The sequence below is a fragment of the Cyanistes caeruleus genome, chromosome 6 (assembly GCF_971803275.1).
Source record: "Cyanistes caeruleus chromosome 6, bCyaCae1.hap1.1, whole genome shotgun sequence".
NCBI classification, from domain to species: Eukaryota; Metazoa; Chordata; class Aves; order Passeriformes; family Paridae; genus Cyanistes; species Cyanistes caeruleus.
Window position 1 is genome coordinate 54,973,480 of NC_141706.1, and position 22,896 is coordinate 54,996,375.

A 22,896-nucleotide genomic window follows, 5' to 3' on the forward strand; every position below is an offset into this window, starting at 1 on the left:
TTTTTATTTTTAAACCTTTAATTAGACTAACAGAATTTTCCTTTGCCTTGTGACTTGCAGCACTCGACAGAAGGGATCAGGTTGACAGCTCTGAATGACAGCAGCCTAGACTTGTCTATGGACAGTGATAACAGCACGTCTGTGCCTTCACCTACCAGTGCTATGAAGACAAGTCCATTGAACAGTTCTGGAAGTTCTCAGGGGTAATGAAGACTTTCAGTCTTGTTGCTGCTCTCTCTTCCTGGATTACTTGAGTTAAACACATGACAGAATCTGCACATGTGGAATACTACCTCTACCAAGTTGGGAGCGTTCCAGATTGGAGGGAGATAGTAAACACTCTTATTTCAGTTTGAGAACTAGAGTAAAATTTGAGGGATAAAGGGAGCATGGCATTAGACTTGAAATGAGGAATTAGAAAGTTGGGTAAAAATGCGTAGAAAAACATGATGATAGAAAAGCTTGGGCCCTGCAGTAGGAGGCTGAGAAGTAGTGAGCAGTAGTTGTGAGGATGAAGAAGTATTTTGTGGGTTTTGGATCCAAGTGTGAGACAGTAGAGAGGTTTAGATTTTTTATCTGGGAAATGAGTAGTTTACTGCTGTTACTGATGGTACCTATGCAAGTTAAGTTTAGGAACATAATTTCCCACTGTAGCTTCAAAGTGTACATATTAACATTTTCTTAATACTAACTTTCTGTATTAATTCCTTTCTATCTTAACTCCAGTTTGCCCCAATAAATGAGGGTACTCTCCCCTTTCAAGAGTCTCATGTTTGATGGTAACTTCTATGTGTATCAATCTCCTACAGTTCGGCACTATTACACATATATTATAGGATGTTGTGTAGGATGAAATACTTAGTCCTTTTGACAAGTGTTCTTTTAGTTAGTCTTCCTTGGTGAATGGTTAACAGTAGTTGATACTACTATCTGTGCTATTGAAATAAGTCTGTATTACCTAGGATGTCACAGGTAAAGTGGAAGTTACCCTTGGCTGATTTTAGACACACACTGCTTCCTAATTTCTTGAAGATGGAAAAAGGATTGTTTTTGTGGTTGGTTACTTGAAGCCCCGGGCCTTTGTTTGGGATGATTTTAGACTCAAATCGTCATTGTAACAGTGTGTTAGTTAAAAACAAACATTTTGTTCTAGTCCTTCCACACTGGTTTTGTTTCATCCTTCAGTAAATAGTTGCTGTCTTCCCATGCACATTATTTGGGTGGACACTGCATTAATTTTTTCCAGTCCTTTAAATACATCATTTTTCTGGTCTCAAAAACTGTCATTGAGTGATTTAAATGAAATATTTTAAATAGCTTCCATTGCTTGAGTTTGATAGTAGATTGACAATCTCATGTTTACCTTTTTACTGGCATAAGTTCTACTCTGTAATGTAGGTAAAATACCAGCTATGGTCACACATATGATGTGATGAAAGGCAGATCATGTAACACCATAGCTTTACTAATGTCTTTAGCATTTCATAATTTTTCTCTTTTTAGCAGAAGCAGTCCTGCGCCAGCTGTAACAGCAGCATCTGTGACCAACACACAGGCTTCTGAAGTCACTGTGCCACAAATAAATTCCAGTGAAAGCTCAGGGGGTAAGGAAAAAGGCATAGCATATTGTTTCTTTTGAATTTTTGGTAATGTTTATAAGGCAGTTTTTCTTCCAGCTTGAGTCTTCTTGTCTTTACTTAACACATGCTGTAATGTGTTCTCCATCTTACACACAGTTCAGTAATTTCTTAAAGATTCAGAACATCACAGAGGAATATTTGCTGTGATGTTTACTTCTTTTATTCATAGAGATTTATATTTGCCATTCACAATAACAGTAGTGTTCCAATGACCTAATGTAGGTCTGCAGTTTGGTTAGCTAAATGAGGAAAAAATTATCTAAAGCTGGAAGAACAATTTTCGTGTTTACTTTTAATTGATTTTGTAGTTAAACTGAAGGTGGTTCTGTACTGTCTATATGTAGTCTGTGCTCCCATGTTCCTGCTCCTTGTGCTTCATGAAATTGATTCTAGGAATGCAAAAGACTCAGATGTAAGCAGAAACACATGTTCCTTACTGATGTCTGTTCAGATATGTCCCGCTGTATGTGCTGACTTTATCCTCTATTTTCTGCAAGAAAAACTACACTTTACTTAAAAATAATTTAAAAATTTGACTCTTTAGTCAAAGAATAAAAGCATCTGGTGAAAATACTCTATTAGAATCAGCTACTCTTCTTTTTTAATGGAGCTTTAGTGGTGTACAAGGAGCAAGTCAGAAATAGATGGAAAAGGGGAGCGACTGGTTAGCCTTTCAAAATGAAATCTCTCATTTCACTCTTGATGTGTGGCATGGTTTAGTCTTACTTCTCTCTGATTTTTATCGTGTCACAGGTGCATCAATGTGAGTAAGTTTGTCCATGAGCACTAAGTGGAGCTTAAATGGCGTGACTGGTTTTTGGATTTGGAAGCATATCAGAAGTTGTTCATTCTTATATTTTGGTTAATCAAAATGTTAATCACCTGATAGTTGTTAATGAAAAATTTCCTCAATGTATTTTTTCTCATCCTGGAGCATCTCCCTATGTGCGCTTATTGGTTTGAGGTAGGCAATTGATGAGATAGAGCTTTGTCATATGGAGCATTTTTCAAAAGGATGTATATAATATCAATTCTTTATTTGATGCTCTGTGATGACTTCATGTTTGTCACTGGGTAATCTAAGCCTGAGAAGGGATAAACTTCATTTTTGAGTGAAAAAGGGAGTATCATATTGCTCTTGGATTTGATTTAATGCAGTCTTGGCAATGCATATATATGGCTGAGTACAGAAGCAGTAGAATTTCTTCAGGTACCACAAATACTACAGCTGTTTTATGCAGAGCTCTGTCTGGGCTCCTATAGCCTGCCTTGAGCAGGGTTAATTAGGCTAAGCAGAGAGTCATTGCCATGGCTACCCTGTGTCTTTTACAGGAATTCTTTCTCAGGGTTATGTGTTAAGGGCTTGGAATGGACCTAAAAGATCATCTAACCCAACCCCTCCTGTCATGGGCAGGGACACTTCCCGCTAGACCAGTTTGTTCATGGCCTTAACTGACCTTACTTTGAATACTGCCAGGGTCAGGGCATCCAAAAACTCCCTGGACAACCTGTTCCAGTGTCTCATTGCCTCGCACTAAAGAATTTCTTCCTAACACCTCTTTCAGTTTGTCTCCATTGCTCTTTGTCCTATCACTTCAGTTCCTGGCAAAGAACCCCTCTTTGGCTTCCCTGTAGGCCCCCTTCTGGTACTGGAAGGTTGCTGTGAGCTCTCTGTGCAACCTTCTCTTCTCCAGGCTGACCAGCCCCAGCTTTCTCAGCCCATCTTTGTAGGGGAGGTGCTCCAGTCCTCTTGTCAACTTCATGGCCTCCTCTGGACTTGCTTCAACAGTTCCATGTCCTTATATTGGGGACACCAGAACTGTACACAGCACTCCAGGTGGGGTCTCACATGAGCAGGGTAGAGGGGAAAAATCCTCCACCTGCTGCCCACACTCCTTGGGCTGCAACCCAGGACACGTTTGGCTTTCTGGGCTGCGAGCACATTTGCCTGCTCATGTTGAGTTTTTCATCAGCCACTGGCCCCAAGTCTTTCTCCTCAGGGCTGCTCTCAGTCACTTCTCTGCCCCAGCTGTGGGTGTGCCTGGGATTGCCACAACCCAGCCACAGGACCTTGCACTCGCTCTATTGAACTTCAAGAGATTTGCATTCACCCACCTGTCCAGCCTGTCCAGGTCCCTTTGGATGGCATCCTGTCCCTCCAGTGTGTCAGCTGCACCACACAACCTGGTGCCATCAGTGAACTTGCTGAGGGTGCACTCAAGCTCAAGAATGAGCTTGGAACTAAACTGTGTAATGTATGCCCACTTGCTGTTCCATACATAATGCTTACACCATTAACTGTACCACTTTCTTGATGCCTGCTTGATGTCAGGGGTTTTGATTAGAGACCAAAAATACCAGTGATTGAACTGAAATGATTGTGTCGACTTCTCTTGTTGAAGATCTTTAAATTATTTGTCCATAGGTACTTCAAATGAAAGCATTCCTCAAACTGCCACACAACCAGCCATTTCTCCACCACCAAAGCCTACCATCTCTAGAATTGTTCCCTCAGCGTATCTATTAAATCCATCACCAAGAAGTTCAGGAAATGTTGCAACAAAAATGCCTAGCCCTGTCGCAGCAGTGAAAAGGACATCTTCTCCCCATAAAGAAGAGTCTCCTAAGAAAATTAAAATTGAAGAGGTATTTGAGATTTTGAGATCGTACCATAGCAGTGTTCAAAACATTGACTATTCATTTCACACAGAGTGCTGATTCTCATATTCCAAGTTTCAGATATTTCCTATTCTGTTTGCAGTGCTGCTTGATGTTTTCAGCTTGCCACGGTGTTAGTATTTTTATTTTGTTGATACTCATCACATGACACATACTGCATTAGCATAAATGCTTAGAATCTAAATTCTTATCTTAAAAGTAATTATTTTGGTAAGCCTATTATATGCTAAGTCTTACAACTAATTCTGTCCTTTTAAACACTTTGGCCTTATTTTCTTGTTGATTTTTTAAAAATACAGTTTTATGATTTGTGATAGTTATTGTATTTGCTTTTCAGCAGGATGAAATAAGTGAAGATACTAGCTGTATAGATTTGAATGAACATGAAAAAATGGAAACTAAGGTATCTATTCCTGCACTATATCATTTTGTGTATATTGAAATTTGTGTATATTGAAATGGGAAAATTACTGTGTTTCTCTCTAGGAATCACTAAGAGTGTGTCTAGATACAGACTCTCCAGGAAAGATATCAAAATGAAATAGTTTTTTTTTTTGATGTTTATGTCTGTATTGATGGAGTCCATTGCCTGCTGCCATGCTAAGTTGAGCCTAAATCCCTAACCACATAGGATTGTCATTTCTTTGCTAGTCATTCACATGGTATTATGCATGGCGAAAAAATTAGTCACGATATTTTTATTTCGGTTTGCTACTTTAGATCAATGACACGCCAATATGCCATGTTTTTCCTGCATTCCAAACCTGATGTATGTTAATTAGTGAAAGAAGAATTGTCCTATGTGTTCTATTTGGAGTGTGCACTGGGTTGAGAATCCTAAATCCAGCCACCTTGTTCACTTTTTAGATAAAGAAATTTCAAGTGATAGTAAGTAAATCTTCTCTGGCAGTGAAATTACTGTGTGAGGTTACAGCATATTGTTAGGGGACTTTGGAGATTCAATGTGCCCCTCCAGTATCTTGTAATTAGCAGACAATTTTTCTGCTTTCTTTCAAGCTTTACGATAGCAGCACTCCAGTTGGGATTTTGCAGGTTTAATGGGGCACATTCTGTTGTCTCTGGAATACTCTTGAAATTACGCTTACACTCAAAGTAACTTCTTTGGTTTATAGCTCCAACACCCTTAAGCAAGGAGTTGTATCTTGTTAGGTAGTCACCTTGCAATGTCTCTGAACTTAAAATAGGTGAGGGCAGAAATACATGTAAGCACTTAATCCTCACTTCAAAAATAGATCCACTGGATACAGATCGTTATAAAAGACATAGGTAATCCTGTTAGTTTTTATTGGCAGTCTCCTCTAAGTCTGTCCTTAATATTTATTGAAAGAAATGCTGGAATTAAATTTCTTAATGTAAACATAGGTTTTCATCCATTAAAATGCATTGTGTTTTTTAGGGTATGTTTACTAAATTGTACACTTTGAACTAGCAGACTGTTTTTATTAAAATCAGAATATGCCATTGTCCTGCTTTAAGCTTGTAGTCCCACTGTTGTACCTGAAAATCAAACTCTGACACTCACCTATTCATATAGAAAGCCGATTCAACCCATTAAAGCAGCAGGAAAACTTTCCTGGCAGATTGGCAAAAGCTGTTGAATTTTTAAACAAATTCTGTAGCTTTTCAAATGATTTTCCTTGAGAATACACTTTTTGTCTTCAGTGAGTTGTATGGCATGTAATATTTTGCTATAGGATTCTTTATAAAAGGTGTTAATTGGTTAAACAAGTGACAACTGATGAGGGATATAGCTTGTGTTGATGTAAAATCCCTAATAAGTGAAACGTTCTCCAGTGTGGTGATTCCTGCATCATAAAAGGAAAGGTGTCAATGCAGCAAGCACTGATGCTTGTATCTTTCTTTTGCTGTATATGCACAATGTAAACCAATTTGGAGTTCTAGGTGTTCTATATAAGTAGCTCATTGGAAGTGGTGTAACTGTGGTGATGCTTTTGGGTTTTTTTTAGGAGCAAATTGAGACAGAAATGAATGTTAATTCTCAAACAGAAACTCTTCAGACAACTTCTCTGCAAGCTCCTCAGGTACTGTTTTAAACAACAATACTGCCATGTAATATGTTTGTGTGCTAATCTGTGGTGAAAGAGTTGAAACTGAAATGAGTCCAGATGTTAAAAATAAATGTATAATTTTAAATATAAATTCATTGTATGGAAAGCTACTTGTTGTTACTGTCACAATTTTTGTGTTTTAGATGGTCATTGATCTTAATGAATGTGCATTGTAGCTAAACATGTATGGCTTGCCATACAAACTGACTGAAGCTGGATTCGCTCTGCTGAATTGTGCCTTCAAAGTAAGGGCCTCAGTTTATTCCTTTGTGCTTTGCACATCACAGAATAATCCTTTCTAACAAGGAAACAAGTGCTTTAAATAGCTGCTTCTCAAAGATACCCAGGTAGAGGATAACTGAAATGTAACTTCAGATGCTAGTATGTGATAAGAGAGACAAGTTGTAACCTTGTCACTCCTTAGCCAGCTGGTATTAGCAGTGTAAAGTCCTTTGGAAAACAGCAAGAATTCTGTATTACTGACTTAAATTTTTGTTTCTAGTATTGTAACAACTTCTAGAAAGCCCATCTGTTTCTTACTACCATTTTTAAACTTCTCTTAATACTCCCCTGATTCAAGTATCGCTATCAAGCACTTTATGCATGCTTGAATCATTAAAGTATGTGTAGTGAATGTGTTGGTTGAAAATGAAGATTGTTGCAATAGTAATAATGGTATTTCTTACTGGACATTTTGAACTGTATAAGCAGTACTGAATAAAGATAGCAAAATTGTTTGGCAAAAACTGTAGGTGCTATATGGACTTCCTAAACTGCTTCAGGGAAGTTTTTAGATCATTTAGTAAGTACACCAGTTTTATTTTGTCTATTGGTGTTGGGGATTATATAAAGCTTTGTAGTTTTTTTACAGATTGTGTGATTGTTACTTTAGCAAAAGTAATCTGGAAACTACCAAGGATGGTGAGCCTCCTCTGTCATTTTTCAGTGTTCTTGTTGGCTTTGTTTAAAACACTACCAATGTTGCAGAAAATAGCAACACATCAAACTGCAGATCAGCACCAACCAGGGACAGGGGTGATGCAAGGTTCGGAACTATTTTGCCCTGGGTCCTTGCTACTTTGTGCTTTGCTCCTGTCAGTCCGTGTTACCTTGATTGATTTATATTTAATAAAGCAGCAATTAAGAACAGTAATTTTAATGCATTTTCCCCATATATCAAATGTACCTTATATAAATTTTGAACATTTATAATGTAAGAAAACATTTTGTGATAAATGATGTGAAGTATTGTATAATAACTGGGTCACTGGGATGGCAAATAATGTGCCACAGTGGCAGTGAAAATACTTAAAAAAATAAACCACCCCAGCCATAGAGGCATGTAGTAAGTGAGAAATTAATGAATCTCACTGATTCTTGAGAGTCTTTCTTTTCTGCATTTTCCTTTTGTTTTAGCTATAATTTTGCTGAATGCTATTTAAGTCTTTTAAGTGAGAAAAAAATGTTCAGATTTTTATCAAGGTGGAATTCTAAACACATTCATACAGTACCTTTTTAGAGTTTGTTACACTTTTTTCATGTAAATCTGAACCAATATGAAAAATTGGAAATTTGACAGTAGAGTTTTTCAACAGTTTGGAATGTGAATGTACAAACACAGACACTTGGGATTGGGAGCTGTTTTTCATTACTCATCTGTAAGGGCAGAGACTTAACACTGAATTGTTAAGAGGCATTTTTAAATACTAAACATGTAGCTCAGATAGTAGATGTGACTGATCAAGTACCCTTATTATGTGGATATTGTACTATAATACAGGTTGTTAATAGGCCCAACTTTATCTGCAGCACTTCCTAATTTCTTGCAATTATCAAAAAAGGAAATGCACGCTAAGATCCTTGTAGAAATTTTCCTTAGTAAAGACTGTGTAGGCAAAGGAAATACCTGTTTCTCTCTTTATAGTCTGTAATTATTTTCATATATTCCTAAAAGGTCTTCTAAATATTTTTTTTTGGAAAGTTAATGCCAATTACTACAATATTTTTGCTTTTATATTTTTAGAGTTAAAATACAACCAAACTTCTTTTCTTTTCAGAAAACACCCAGTACAGACCTTTCAGATATCCCTGCTCTTCCTGCAAATCCTATTCCTGTTATCAAGAATTCAATAAAATTGAGATTGAACCGGTAAAAACCACCTCAGGGGTCCATAAACAGTATCTGCCAACTCAACCTGTTGTCTTCTAATGCTAGAAAAAAAAGGAGAACGGAGGGTGCAAGACTAGAACATAATCGCAAATGGATTTAGGTATATGTTGTGCACTTCCCTTTCTGGACTAAAGTCGCCGCTTGATTGGAAGTCCAGGTTAGTATGTGAAGCCAGGAGTACAATTAATGTGTTAGCAACAGTTACATTAAATATTTCGAAGGATTACTGCCTTTAAAAACATGAACACTATTTGTAGCCATATTTGACATTCTGATTGAATTTGTTTGATGCATTGTTTCAAAATTGAGATAAAACTGGCATAAGAATCCCTTAAATGCACTTTTATGTACTTTTTTATTGGAGTATGACTAATTTTAGCTCTTTAGCTGATGTAATTCATTTTATTGAAGAGTCTCTTCAATAGTAGTAATTTGCAAATTGGATGACATTCTGTGATATACTATACATTGAAAGCAAAGTGTATAGTATATATTTAGTTCAACTGCCATCAAGCAGCAGTAAGTCTTTAAAATGTATTGTCAAATCTTGGGGTCATAAGACGTTAAGTTGAGAAAGTAATTGGGAAGTTTTGGTATTGGTGGGACATGATTAAGATGTGGTCTACTTTTATTTATAGGATTGTTTTAAGGTGCATACAAATCAGCAATCAAACAGTAAATAAACTTTCTTTTGAGCTAATTGAACTCCTTATTCCCTTTTTTTATCCCTTTATTTCTTGGGGAAAGCTTTTGCATTTAATGTTGGGGGTTTTCTTTTGGGTTTTTTTTTTTTTAATTATTTTTTTTCAGCTTGTATGCACCACAGAGAACAATAGTTATTTATACATAATAAAAACAAGCCATGTACTCATTTGGGTTCCCCCCTGCCCCTTACCTAGTTCCAATACCTTGTGGCCTCTAGGCACAAATTAAAAAATTGTCCCATGACTAAAGTGTTTAGGTAAATATTGTGTGCCTGTGAAATACACCACCTGTCTTGATGGCCTTTGAATCACTAAATATAATTTTTGTACACTCCATAAAGGTCCCGTATGCATTAAAAAACTTAAAATTTTGAATAAAGGCAAAAAGATTTTTCCCTAAGAATTTTAACCTTTTTATTTTTAGATAGTTCATCACAAGTAGTTTTACATACTGAACAATACCAAATTTTTAAAAATCATATTTCTAGTAAGCACTTGACATCTAGTAAGCTCTCTTACTCCTATTTTTTGTTCTTGTAGTCCTATCAAAAAAGTAAGAACTTTTTCTTTTGAAAGAACTGAAGCTCTCATGGCAAAGAACAGCAGTATTTGAGGAACATGAGGGATACCAACAGTAATACCAGATGTAGATAACAAACTTCATGTTACTATTATTTAAGTCTGAAATACGTGGGATGTCAAATCATACTTCCCATACTTTGATTAGCATGTTTTATGAACTCCCTTCTCCCATTGTGCTCCATCCTATTACACAAGCATCTTTCATGTTACAAGTTAAATTACTTACACTCTTCCCCTTATCCTTCTAAATTAATTCTCCAAAGTCAGAGTGTAGCTTATCTTTTACTTAGGCTGTGCAGTAACTGAAGGGTTTTTTTTTTTTGCCATTCGTCTAAGATGTCTAGTATACAATATTTCTCTTTTCCTTGCCCTGTGCAGCCTGCTGTCGTCCACCCCCCAAAGAAGGTTATATCTTAACAGTTGAAGTGTACAAGCTGTCTGTGTATTTTGTGTAGCTATGGAGTTTAGATCGAAATTGCCAGGCACAAATTTAGTCTTGTCATTTTGTTTACACATCAGAAAATCTTTTTTCATTTTATTAAACGTTTCATGTAACTGCACCCAAGTTTTGCCAAGCTGGAAACTTGGAACCTTTCTGTATAGTGACTTTTTAATTCTAGTTTTCATAACCTGGAGATCAGACTGTTGCTTTCGCATGATGTACGTAGTGTCTCATGACTGGAGTTTGCTTTGTTTTATAGTATCTGTACTCCTTGTATTTTTCAAGAGCTATTTTGTAAACAGATGATGTATTTCTCCATTGAAAACACAATAAAAAACAGCACAATCCCATGGTTGTCTGCTTTTTCTGAATGTACTAAACTGGTTTTATTTTCTTAATTCTTACTTAGCTCTTAAATTTTCTGCTAAGGCAAAATACGGTATGGCCTAAAGGAAATATAGTAGATAATGCTTATTTAGAGAGCATTCATTTACATTTGCTATAGGAAGTGGAAGTGACACTCAGAAGGATGTTGGGTTCTTGCTATTAAAGGGAAAGCTTGTGAATTGTGCAGTGTTTTGACGGGGGCAGAGTTGCCAGAAACACACATAACATTTTAAGGCCATCCATTCCATTCCTCCATCCTAAATTCTTTGAAGTGGACAAAACTAGAAGAATCATGTGCCTAGACAATTTGGGGGTACACTGTTTTCTGCAAAAGTTTGAACTTCATTTTTTTAAAAACATTGGCTGCAAGAGTTTTGGCACCTCAGGCTTTTCTTGCAAGTGCCTATTCCTTACGTCAGCAGATGGCACTATTTCTCTTCTTGTTAAGTAGTTTAAGCGTGTCCTGAAATAAAAGTTGCAAGTAGCTGTGCATCACTTGATTGATCTTTGTATCAGCATGAGCCCAATCCTCCAAATGCTTGATGTGAGTAACTATAATAAGTAGTCTCCTTTTGACTAAAATTTCTTTAACTGCTAAAACCACTGATGATTATGGTCTTCATATTATAATTGCCCTGCCTAAAACAATAAGCCTTTCTATTGTATATATTTTTCACAGCATGCAATTGATTGTCTTGTTTAAAACAAATTCATCATTTTTGTATCCTGCCCACCACATCTCCCTTTCATCACAGCTGATGATGTTACTTTTGGCTTTAATTTGTCTTTTATTTTTTCTGACCAGTAAAGATCTGCTAGTAGATACACAAATTTCTCTTCAATGTTTTTCAGGCTACTGCCAATAGGTTTCAATAGCTTGTTTTTCTAAGTAGCCCATCAGCAACCTCCTGAATTAAGTTCACTGACTCATAAGGATCTGCAAACAAGAAGCTGAAAATTACTGTTGTAGCCAAAATAATTAACATTAATAAGCCATGGTGTAACAGATGGCTTTAGACATACTGATTGGAATCAGACATTTGAGTTGATGAGTTCTAGCTAAAGTTGTGCTTCCTTGTAGGTAATATGTGTGCATGCCACTTCTTATTAAATGCACTTCTTAGTGCATTTCTTAGTTTTGTGGGGCAGTGTCTTTGTTTTGGGTTTTTCTTAAACTGTAAATTTTTTAAACTTGTAACTACAAGTATATGGTAACTGAGTAGTAAGGAATTTCAATTGTTAGTAAATGTATCTTAATGGGGGAATTAATTTTATCAACACTGAAAGATGAAACAGTTCTTCAGCATCTAGAATAACCAAAAGTAATTCATCATAGCAAGAACATATGATACTGGTTCTGAGCCAGAACCTATACTTAAATGCACGAAAAACTACTGTGGTAGTTACTGAGGAAGCAGAGTATGTTTATCCTCATAATAGATATTATTTGGAAGCTGTGTGCATTTGTACAAAAGATATTTTGCATGTTGTAGTGGTGCTGGCATCATTTATGTAAGTTGATGAACACACTAGTCAAGTACCTTTGCTATGATTAATCTCTCTGCCATCATTGTGGCTGAACAATACTTACCAGATTTCATCAGTTATTATGCAGGTCTTGATGGCACAGTCAGAAATGTCTGAATGCATATATATTATATATACACTTATGAATACTTAGTGGGTTTGCTTTCTTACAGATCCAGTGTTAATACTGGAAAAATGTCAGTAATTCATACAAATCATTAAACTGATTCTAGTTTAATAATCATAGTAGTATTAAGTGTCTGTTCAGTAGAAACAAACCATCTTGGTTTTGTTGGTAGAGGCAGATGCAGTTTGATACACTTACAAAGTGCAAAATAATAATTTGAAATATCTACAAACATCAGCTAATACTGCCACCAAAAGAATGCAAACTAATATGAAACTTCAGAGGACTTTTTTATGAAAAAGATAATATGGCGAACCACTGCTGGATATTCCATCTGTGTTTTGGATATTTAAACTAAGGATTTTTTTAAAATAAAGTTTAGGTATATTTTTGTTGTGCTAACTAAATTCTGGAATGCTGTCTTTAGGCAGTTTTTTTCTGCCTTTCACACTTAATTATGAATTATATTATTGAATTAACCAGATCACAGGTCCTATCAGCAGGTCTGTATATCTTAATTACCTCAATATTTTTACAGTCTCTGTTCTAGTGCAATGTGTAAAATAATGACAAATTTCCTGCACACTATATTAAAGTCAAATTTAAGGGTATAGTAATGGTTGGGAAAAAATATTTTGTGGTATATGTAGATAGTATTAAGCTTTGGTTTTGTATTAAGTTACTGTCTCTAAAGAGCTAGAATCCATGAAAGTAATAGGAGGGGATAAAGAGGAAAATTATTGTTGATACAAGGTGATAAAAGCCCTGGCTTATTAGGTAAGAAAAGCTGCATTTATTTATTTAAGAAACTAGCCAATGCATGTAGACTGCCCCATGATGACTGTGGCCCCCACAGACACTGGGCAGCTTACAAGTGCAAATGCCCTTTTTGCTCTCCTATATATGAATAAGGTTACTTAGGTAAATTTTTGCATGCCTAAAGTCTATACATTTGTGAAACTTTTCAGTTTGTCTGAGGTTATTTCTTTGGCACTTGCTTCAGTGCTTCACTGACCTAAAACAGAAGTATTGAAGTTGAATGGAATCTTTGGTCAAGTACCTTTTGTTGATCGGACACTTGAAATGGCATAAAGACAAAACTGGAGGCAAGGTGGGCAATCCTTGATGTTTGAGAAACAACTTCCCTGTCTCCCCATCTCTCCCCAAATAGAATTAAATTTCTAAGTAAACATAATAAATATGATACTTCTTGAAAGAACGTGGAAGAGTTGCGCTACGTCTTCTGCTCCAGAATTCCTCGCTGCGTGCCCTGAGCGGTGTCTTGTGCCGTGTGCTTCCAGAAATCTGGCATGCGCGCTGTCCTTGTTTGCGTTCTCAGTCTGCAGCGGAGCTGTTAATAAAGAGATTGATGATAAAGTTGTTGAAAAGAGACAGTTGGACAGGACTGCTCGCCATGAGTGACAGAGGGCACGCTCTGCCTTCACAGCCGAGAACGCTGCCCCCAGCAGAGAGCCGGCCATGCCTGGACGCTGTGCCAAGCCTGTTCAGCGTGTGGGGAGAGGAGCTGCAGCTTGTACCAAGGATTTCAATTAGATTTTGAGCTTGTGCTCTTAAAGTGAGATTTCTCTTATTTAGGATCAGCATGCAATTTTTTAAAAACTTGTTGTCTTCTTGAGAATAAACACAGTTTCAACAGTGATATAAAGGCTGAACTTTTTGAGAATGATCTCCTAAGCATTTTGAAATATTTTCTTGTGATCTGGTTCAATTAAGTGAAATGGAGATTCTTAAAATTAACATTTTGGCTTTTATGGGGAATAAATAAATTACACATGTACTCAGTCTAGATATTAGCTTCTGTAAGAATCTCATGCCAAGATATCATAAACTTGATTCAACTAAGTCACATGGTTGGAATAAGAGAAGCCCAGGATGATGGATGGAAGCATTCATTGTCTCAGCCACAGTTTATTATCTGTAAGTTTTATCCCTTACAATGTAAAAAACAGTGAGACTGATAAAACGTTTGATAGGTTAGGCCATCTGCTCACACCGTGTATTAGAGTTATTAGTGATTGTTCCTACTGTTTCTTACAACTACCCAGAACAGTGTGTGGATTTTCTGTTCACTAGTGATTACTAAATGCAGTGTCTCAACTGGGAGTATTTTTTTTTTTCCTTGTAGCATCTAGTCCTTGGAGGCAGTGAGATAAAAAAGATCCTCACAACCTGAGTTAAGAAAACTGCCTTAAAAAGCAGTTTCAGTGTTTTGCTTTTCAATGTATTTATGGGAGGAAGATCAATCTTTTTGGTCTGATTGCAGTTTAAGAGGTGGTAGATCATTTTCTGTGGACAAATTATACAAATACTAGTATAGACTTTTCCAGGATATTTCCCACAGGATGTAATTTCTAATTTTTTTAGTAGTTTACTAACGAATTAATGTATTCTTTCTCAAACAACAAAACACTAAGAAAAGAGCTGCTTCTATTCCATGAACTTTTGACTTCAATAGGGATGAAATAATATTTATAGTAATTGCTGTAAATAAAACGTGTTCAGCTAATTTAGTAGAATTGTTTTTAGTAGTTGGTGTAGGCACAAGGCATTTTTTCCTGCTTTTTAATTTTTTGTCTTTACTTAGGGTACTTTAAAAGTGGGGCAAATTATGTTTCCTGAAAATGAAAGCTTAATTGGAGAATCTCAAGTCTGTAAATTAATTGCTCTAAGATGTTTTATTTTGTTGTTGTTGATTTTTTTTTGTTTGTTTTTTTTAGGTAGGGTTGCAGGCTAACACACTTGCATTTATATTTGTTCTAAGGTGTAGGAATTGGTTGATATGGTTGATAGCCTCAACAGTGGTTGCTCTGAATAGGAGCTGTCTAGCCAGAAGCACACCAGATGTTGTGTCTTTGCAGATAAAGTCAAAATGCAAGTTTGATGTAGTACTATTAGGATTTTTTTTTTTTTAAGGCTTAAAGAATGCCTTTATGTTTGATTTACTATAAGCTGTATTTTTAAAAATGCATGGAAGCCACACTTTGAGTTGTTGCAATTACTGTAGTGTGTTTTTTCCTTTCTGGTCTGTTAGATTTTCAAGGGTAATCTGAGCATTCATTAGGCAAATAGGCTTCTAGGTTTGTTTAAAATAGAGATGTCTTTAGCTTTTATTATTATTTAGTGTTCCAGTATCACTAACTTGTATTTTCAGCACCCACTGTTATGTGTCAAACTGAATGAAACATGCTTTACCTGAAAACATCAAAAACTTTCAAAGAAATTTTGGAATGAATTGTCCATTCTTGTGCATTTCATCAATGCTGTGTGTCATCAGTGTTTTTGTTCTTCAGCTGTAACACCTCATCTTGATGCTTCCTCTTATGAAATAATTTTAGTGATTTATTTCCTTCAAAATTAAAAGGGAATGCATATTATTTTAAAGGTGAAACAATTTTTATAAGAAATATTATATAATGTGTCAGCAAAACACACAAATCCCAACAATAACTCATCACTACAGTAGTTCAAAGCAGTTTGTTTGAAAGGCTGGCTCACAGCAAAGCCAAACCTAAATTGTGATCCAGACTTGGGTATGTGTGACCTTGGCGGGGCTAGTGACTCCTTGCTTCAACCTTTTTTATAAGAAATGAGATTAGTGGTTATCAGACATTTCACAAAGACTGACTGTTAGCATTTGAGACTGTCTTGGGATTTTCATATAGTAGATACTTTGTTCTGTTGGTTTCTCCTGTAGGCATGAATCACACACCGCTTGACACTTGTATTCTAGTTTTCCATTCTTTGTTTTGTAATGGATATATCATCTTTATATCCTGCTGTAAATTAGTTCTAAGGAGCATGAAGGAGGAAAGGTTCCTGTGCATGCTATTAGAACAATCTTACAGTAGAGGAAAACAACAAAATTGGGCAATTGGGTGCTGTTTTTATTTGAAGACACACTGCATCCTATTTTGCCTTTCAAAAAAAAAGTATTTTAATATAAACACACCCACATTTGGTGGTTTTTCCCCAGGAAAAATAGAGGTTTAGCTCTATGTTTTTCACTCCGGTCATCAGCTACTTAATCCTGTCCTTTCTGTTAGCTTGTATATGGTCTCAAGGTTCTCTGGCTCACTGATACATTGGTGTGATGCATATTGAGTATAACATATCTGAGAAGAAATTTTAGCTCTGTTTTTCAGCTTCTGCTAATGCAAACTAAAGATGTTGCTATAAAAGCCCCCTGCCCAAATTAAAGTGCAAATGAGACCAAATACCAGCTTGATAATACTGACTTAATTTGTAGTGATAAGTGTGTAGGGAAAAGAAAAGGTGACAGAGAGCAAGCAGAAAATGGTCACCTCCATGGATCCAGCAGTGTCCCTTCGGTCCTTCAGTGCCCTGGTCCCCTTTGTGGTGGTGGGTCCAGCCCGGTTCACTCACCAAATCGCTCTTTTACGCTCCCTCATTAGTGCAAGGTGAAGGTAGGGTGGGGTCTCATCATGTCACATGTTCTGGTCTTGGTTTGGTGGTCATCAGGGGTCTGCCCTGGGGGTCGTATGAGGCAAATCTCCCCAAAGTCAAGTGTCCTGTTTGTAACCCAGCTGGCACAGTTTGCACTTGTCTGATGACAGTGGAAGATTGCTGCAAGAAGTATCAAGGCCGAAACTGAAACTTTGCTGCTTTGTTTCTGCAACAAGTTTCCACACAAAGGTCAATGTTTTCTGCCACAACTTTCACAAGAGAGCCCTGTTTAAGGCACATACACCAAATGTTATTAACCCTTTCCTTAAAGATGCTGATCTGTGATCTATTTCACCTTGTAAACCAAACCAGTGAAGTTGAGGATGTCTTTGGAAGACTGGCTTATGTTCAACTTAGGAATTTTTCTAGTTGTCCAAGCTTCAGATTTTTCATATGGAAGCGTATGTCTGAAAATTGGAGGAGGCATTATTGTATGAGTCTGTTCACTGTTTGCATTTCTATTTTTCTGTTGATTAAAAAGAAGACCCAAACCCACATGTTTTCTAATAAAGTATGTCAGAGCAGCAGAAGGCAGTGCTTTGCTCCACCAGTGCACAGCAGCACTACCTTGGTTTATATTGGTGTTAGCCTAAGCAAAGATTGGAGGTTCAAATCCACCACCTTTTGAGGGTTAGTTTGTGCAACACCACAGGAGAAAATGTGGAAGTAACACAGAGATTCCTCTGTCATTTTGACAACTAGGTGTAGGCTGGCTGACTTAATCCAGGAACAAGTGTCAGTATTCCTATACTAGGAAGTAGGATGTGCCCTATGGTGATCCCATTTTTCCTCAGATCTTCTGAACACCTTCCAATGTTTTGTTGTTTGCTTTCAGCACTCTTCTAAGTAGTCCTGGTATTTTGAAAGAACTCCTCCTACTTTATTCTACCTGGGGGTCTGAACTGAGGCTGCAAAAACTGAACCTAGTGGGAGTTGTGTTAAAGTGTGCTTTGCTGAATGATTGCCAGTAATGCTTTGCTTGCTGTCCACATCTTTTATCTTACTATGCTAGCCTGTCTCAGTAAGAGGCACCACACAGTATGCAAAGCTTGGCCTCTTTAGCTGTATTTTTGTGAGAGAGGTTAACGCAGCATTTGCCCTTCCCACGTGAGCGTGTTTAAAACCATTTTTTCTGGGAGACAGGTTGCGATTAAAACCTATAAATACAGAAGATGGGCTTGGCTTTGGAGTGGGTGAGCAAGTCCATCTTCAACTGGCCTGGTCCTGCCTGGAATAAGACAATGTTGCAATATCTGAGATCTGTTCTGTGAGCAATTCTAAGTTAAAACTGCTTATCACCAGGTTAGGAGAAAAATTATGAAAACAGCATCATCTGATGGGGATGCAGTCAGCTGAGGAATAGAGTTTACTTGGGTTCTTGGATTTATTTCTAAATCCTTAGGGAAGAGGTTAATAGCAGTGACCTAGATGCTATAGCATTAGGATCCTTGGGGAAAGGGGAGTTTCTTATTTATTGAAGCACTGGTTATATGCCTGCAGATATTAAATTCAAGCTCTTCTTCATAAAACAGTCAAGTGAAGATGCTTCTCAGTGTCCATTGATCAAAAAATTACAGTATAAAAAATACTAAATCAAACTCCATGTATATGCTGCTAATGCCACTGGGAATTTTTCTACTGAGTACAGAAACACTCTGGAGAAAGGACTTCTTTTGTGTTGGAGTTGAAATATATCTTCCCAAGTGTTCTTTTACAGCTTTCTAACTGTTTTTGGATCTACAAACTGGTGGCTGGTTCTGTACACAGTGGAACATGTGTGAGACTTTATTTAAACAGCCGTGTATATTCCACTGATAAATTAGAAACTGAAATATGGACAATACTGATAGGAGAAGCCGTTTGTCCAATTGACTCTCTTGGCACCTATCCATTTTTTTCTCATTGACTTTAAAATATTTTGGACCTTTCATCTGATGATCTCAAAGCTTTTTGCAAACATTAATTAAGCCTGTTGATGCCCCTGTGAGCTAAATAAATACAATAGGTGTGGTTTAGATGGGTAAATGAAGATACAGAGTAGTTGTTTTGTGCAAGGTCGCCTGCTAATTCAGCAGTGGAGCTAAGAGGTAGGAAACTCTCTGCCTGACTCCCCTTTGCAATTGCTAGGGTTAAATCAGATTCTCCCAGATAAATGCAAACAACAACCAGACTTTCACAAGGGGAAAGACAGATACAGCGCCATAATTGCAATTTGTATTCTGACAATGACCAGAGCTTTTCTACAATACTAAATTGTTCCTAGTCTTTGCAAAAACAATTATCTGCCTTGTGCAATTAGCCCAGTGAAAGAATTAAATAGTAATAAAAAAAAAAGTCATGACTCAAAACTGTAGTTTTCTGTGTTTAATATTTCCTGTTTTTACCTAATATCTCTTAAGGCATGTAAAACATGTCTCTTCATGACTTGCTCATCTGCATCCAAGAAAAGACTATCCAATCCTTTATAAACATTACATATCAGGAATGGGACTAGCAGGAATATGAAAGACAGCTGAGGAAATAAACAAAAATGGAGATAGATCTCAGAGGACCTTAAGCTTAGTACTTGCAATGAGTTTATTTCTCATCAGAACTTCGTTGAAACTAGCATGTCACCTGAATACAGAAAGCATGTGCCTACCTTTGCTGCTGGTTTGAAAAGTGCAGAAATCTGATTTGCAGTTTACAGTATATGCAAACACTGTATGTACAAAACAGTACAGCATGTGAGAGTATTACCTTCACACTGGACACTGCTCTTGCCTTGAGCAGGGTGACTTTATTTCTCATAGTTCTTTTAGTGCATGAAATGTTCTTTTGGGATGTGTCAGACTTGCAGCCTCTGGTTTGATTCTTTTTCCTACTAGAAGAATAGTTAATGCTGCTAGTTATAATAGTGATATATGATATGATCAGTGGTGATTGATCAGTTTTTGCTTGCTGCATCAATAAGCAGTAGTGAACAGTGTCCTTCCTAACTCTGCTGCTGTGTTTGTGAGAAGATTGTTGCAGATGCTGTGCTGGCAAACTCACGTCTTGCAGTGCAGACTGCAGAGGGAGATCTCCAAGCAGTTACAAATTAGCTTCTGCAGGAGGATTCATACTTTGTATGCAGTCTACTGGTCCAGGAATAAACACCTCCAATTGTTCTGATACTTGCTGAAAATGGCAAAACATTTGGCAACAAGCATTTTGTAGGCTGCTGCAGGGTCTTGGGAGACAAAGGTAAATGTGTGAACACAGCTCAATTTAACAAGTTTTGTTCTCCAGTCAGTGATTCTGTTGCCTATTCCTGGTGTAGGAATAGGGACATAGCTTACTTAGGGGTTGGGAAGTAGAAGAGAGACTATTCTTGAAGAACTGATCACCAATACAATTCTGTCTTCATATAATTTTCTTGAAGGTTTAGTTAGGAAATTTGATGTAATATTATGCATGTGCTTGTTTTATTATGACTGCATTGTGTTTGTTGTTACTTTTCAGTTTCTTCTAACACCTGGCAAAATACATCAGTTGATGCGTGGTGGAAATGCGACTATTTCTGGTCTGGCAATCAAACAGTATATCAAGTGCAGTGCAGTAATGAAGGAATGCTATTAGGTCAATAACATCCTGTGCAAACTCAGGCTGATTTGACCTTACAGTACCTTGCTTAACTCAGAACTGCACACAAAAATTATTGCAGTGGCCCTGTTTACTCAGGAAAAATAATTAATCCTAATCAGACACAAAAAGCACATGGTAGGAATGATCTTGCAGAGTATAATAAAATGAATTAGTATTTTAATATATTTTAACCAACTCTTATTTTGTAAGCTAGAATTGAATAACTAACTTTTTTTAACATGGCCTTATAATGAGTATACATCTAATACAGTTTAATTTTAAAATTCTGATCTGAAGTTCTAATTATTTGCACAAATATCTGTGAAATTTATCTAATTTTTGTTGTCCACATCTCATTTAGAAACATTTTTTTTCTTAAGTGCATGTTTATTCAACTTTAATTAAAGAAAAATCTTTATCAAGCTGTCTCATGTATGTTATTCTGGTCTGGGGGACAAAATCCTGAGAGGTAAGTTTTGCGTCACGATCTGAAATTTGTAGCACACAGATCCTGTCAGATTTGGATGGCAGACAAAGCAACTTCTTAAGATGAGGAGTAGTTTCAACAGGCTTCCTTCTAAAGCACTGAGACATGATACATGTATCTGAAAAGAAAGAAATGCCAACACCTATTGCTGGGCAGGGTATGTTTTATTAGTTTGCTGAATTCTCTGGCACTTCCTGACCCTGAGCCTTGAGAACCACCGGAACGGGAAGGTGTTTGGCTGCCGTGTCTGCAGCAATGCTGCAAGGACTGGATGATGCGTGTGTGATACTGGGCTTGCACCGTGCAGAGGACCAGGATGCTGCAGATAGACTTGTTTGTGAGAGCTCCCTGCACAGTCAGGGCTGCCGTGTGCTCCCTCCTTCAGTCCGTTGCATCTCATTAGCAGTCTCTTTCCGTGGAGTGTAAGAAACTCCTTTTGACCGGGGCATGTTGTTTACTTCCAAACCTGTGTACAGCTGGCATAAATCCCTCCAGGCTGTGGTCAGAGCTGGAAGCTGGCCATTAATACAGGCTGCTTCTTTGTCATGATATAGACTTAAAGAAAAGAAAGCAGGTGCCCTGCTGGCATTTTATAAAGAGTCATTCATGAATATAAGATACTGCATTTTGCATATTAGTGTGAGTGCCAACATAAACCCAGCTGTGTGCAAAATAAAGTGAAATATGTATTTCCAAAACTAGGCCACAGCTTTTCTATGGCGCAATCTGAAAGCATTTGAATCAACTTTGCATATGCATAGCCTTTTCTTTTAAAATTATATTTTTCCTTGGTTTTTTCCCCTGGTTTTTTTCACCCCTCTATTTTTTTCTTTTTTTTTTTTTTTTTTTTTTTTTTTAATGTGGTGATTTTGTAACCTCTGTGACAACTTTCCATCCCTTTCTCTGATTCCAAACCAGAACTCTCCTACTGATGTGAGATTCTGTTCTTCCAGGTGCAACTTTTTTCTGAGAAGACAGTCAACCATTTTGCTTAGCATTTTGTTGTACTTTAGACCAAACTCTGCAAACCTAAAAGTTCTTGTGCTCCTTTCCCAAAGGTTGAAAAAGTGGATTTTTAAGGTCCCTTGTATACAACTGGTACTGAGCACCCTTCATGCTGAGGGAAGGGGAAATAAGAGGGGTGAAGGGAGTGCAGGGAAAGTAGAAGAGAGCCCTGTGGACTATCATGGAGTTATCGCCACAGCATATAACATCCTATAGGCAGAAAACATCAGGAGTCATCTCTTTGGTGGGCCTGAGTGTAACTTGCCCCTTCTTGCTTCCTGTGTGCTTTCTTGCTTTTGTTGCCTTCACAGATAGTGAACTATTTTAAGAAACCTTGTGTGGAATAAAATAGCTGTGTCTAGGTTTTTTGGGGTCAGGAAATTATCAAATCAGGGGTGTGAAGGGCATCACAGGTATAAATGGGCATTCTTTCCTTTTGTCCCAAGCATCCCCCCCTCTGCACAGTCCAGGAGCAGGAGTGATTATTGCTGGGGAGTTGATGGGCCAGTGTCTGGCTGTGAATGTAGGTGAAAATGCTGTAGTTTCAGCAATGAAGGTATCCAGGTGCTGTATCAACCTATGTCCCAGGGTCACAAAGGGAACTGGTGATGCAATGCTTCCAGGTGCTGTAATCCAACCAGCAGATGACACTTTTTTTTCTTCTTCTTCTTCTCTTAAATCCCATAATGGATCCATCTGCATTCATGTGCAGTTAAAAAGTCTGATCTGATGACAACTCATTTTTCTGCAGCAAATTGTGACAGACAGAGTGTGGTGCTAACAAAACGAGAGACATTTAAAACTGGGTGTATGCACTTATGAAGTGAAGATGTGGGGGTTCAAGATGCCCTGATAGGAGAAATTAATCTATGTCTGATTGATTTTGATCTATGGTTAGCCATGTTTTGTTTCAAGAGGATTCTTTGGTTTTTTGCTAACAGGCACTTGGCTTTAACAATACTCTT

At 37.3% G+C, this 22,896-nt stretch overlaps 1 protein-coding gene across 24 annotated transcripts in view; it reads left to right on the plus strand.

Annotated features, from left to right (window-relative positions):
• The window catches only part of PAPOLA (poly(A) polymerase alpha), a 43,325-nt gene extending 32,668 nt beyond the window's left edge, over nucleotides 1-10,657 (plus strand). For 8 of the 24 annotated variants that reach the window (XM_086893849.1, XM_086893854.1, XM_086893856.1 and 5 more), the window contains 6 exons: nucleotides 61-203; nucleotides 1,504-1,604; nucleotides 4,066-4,286; nucleotides 4,657-4,722; nucleotides 6,308-6,382; nucleotides 8,467-10,657. In XM_086893849.1, the coding sequence (XP_086749975.1) occupies nucleotides 61-203; nucleotides 1,504-1,604; nucleotides 4,066-4,286; nucleotides 4,657-4,722; nucleotides 6,308-6,382; nucleotides 8,467-8,562 (702 nt within the window). In that variant the 3' untranslated portion in view covers nucleotides 8,563-10,657. Of the gene's footprint in view, nucleotides 1-60; nucleotides 204-1,503; nucleotides 1,605-4,065; nucleotides 4,287-4,656; nucleotides 4,723-6,307; nucleotides 6,383-6,552; nucleotides 6,655-8,466 lie in introns of all 24 variants that reach the window. The other 16 variants (XM_086893851.1, XM_086893865.1, XM_086893867.1 and 13 more) reach the window with 4 other exon arrangements.
• The last annotated feature ends 12,239 nt before the right edge of the window (nucleotides 10,658-22,896 follow it).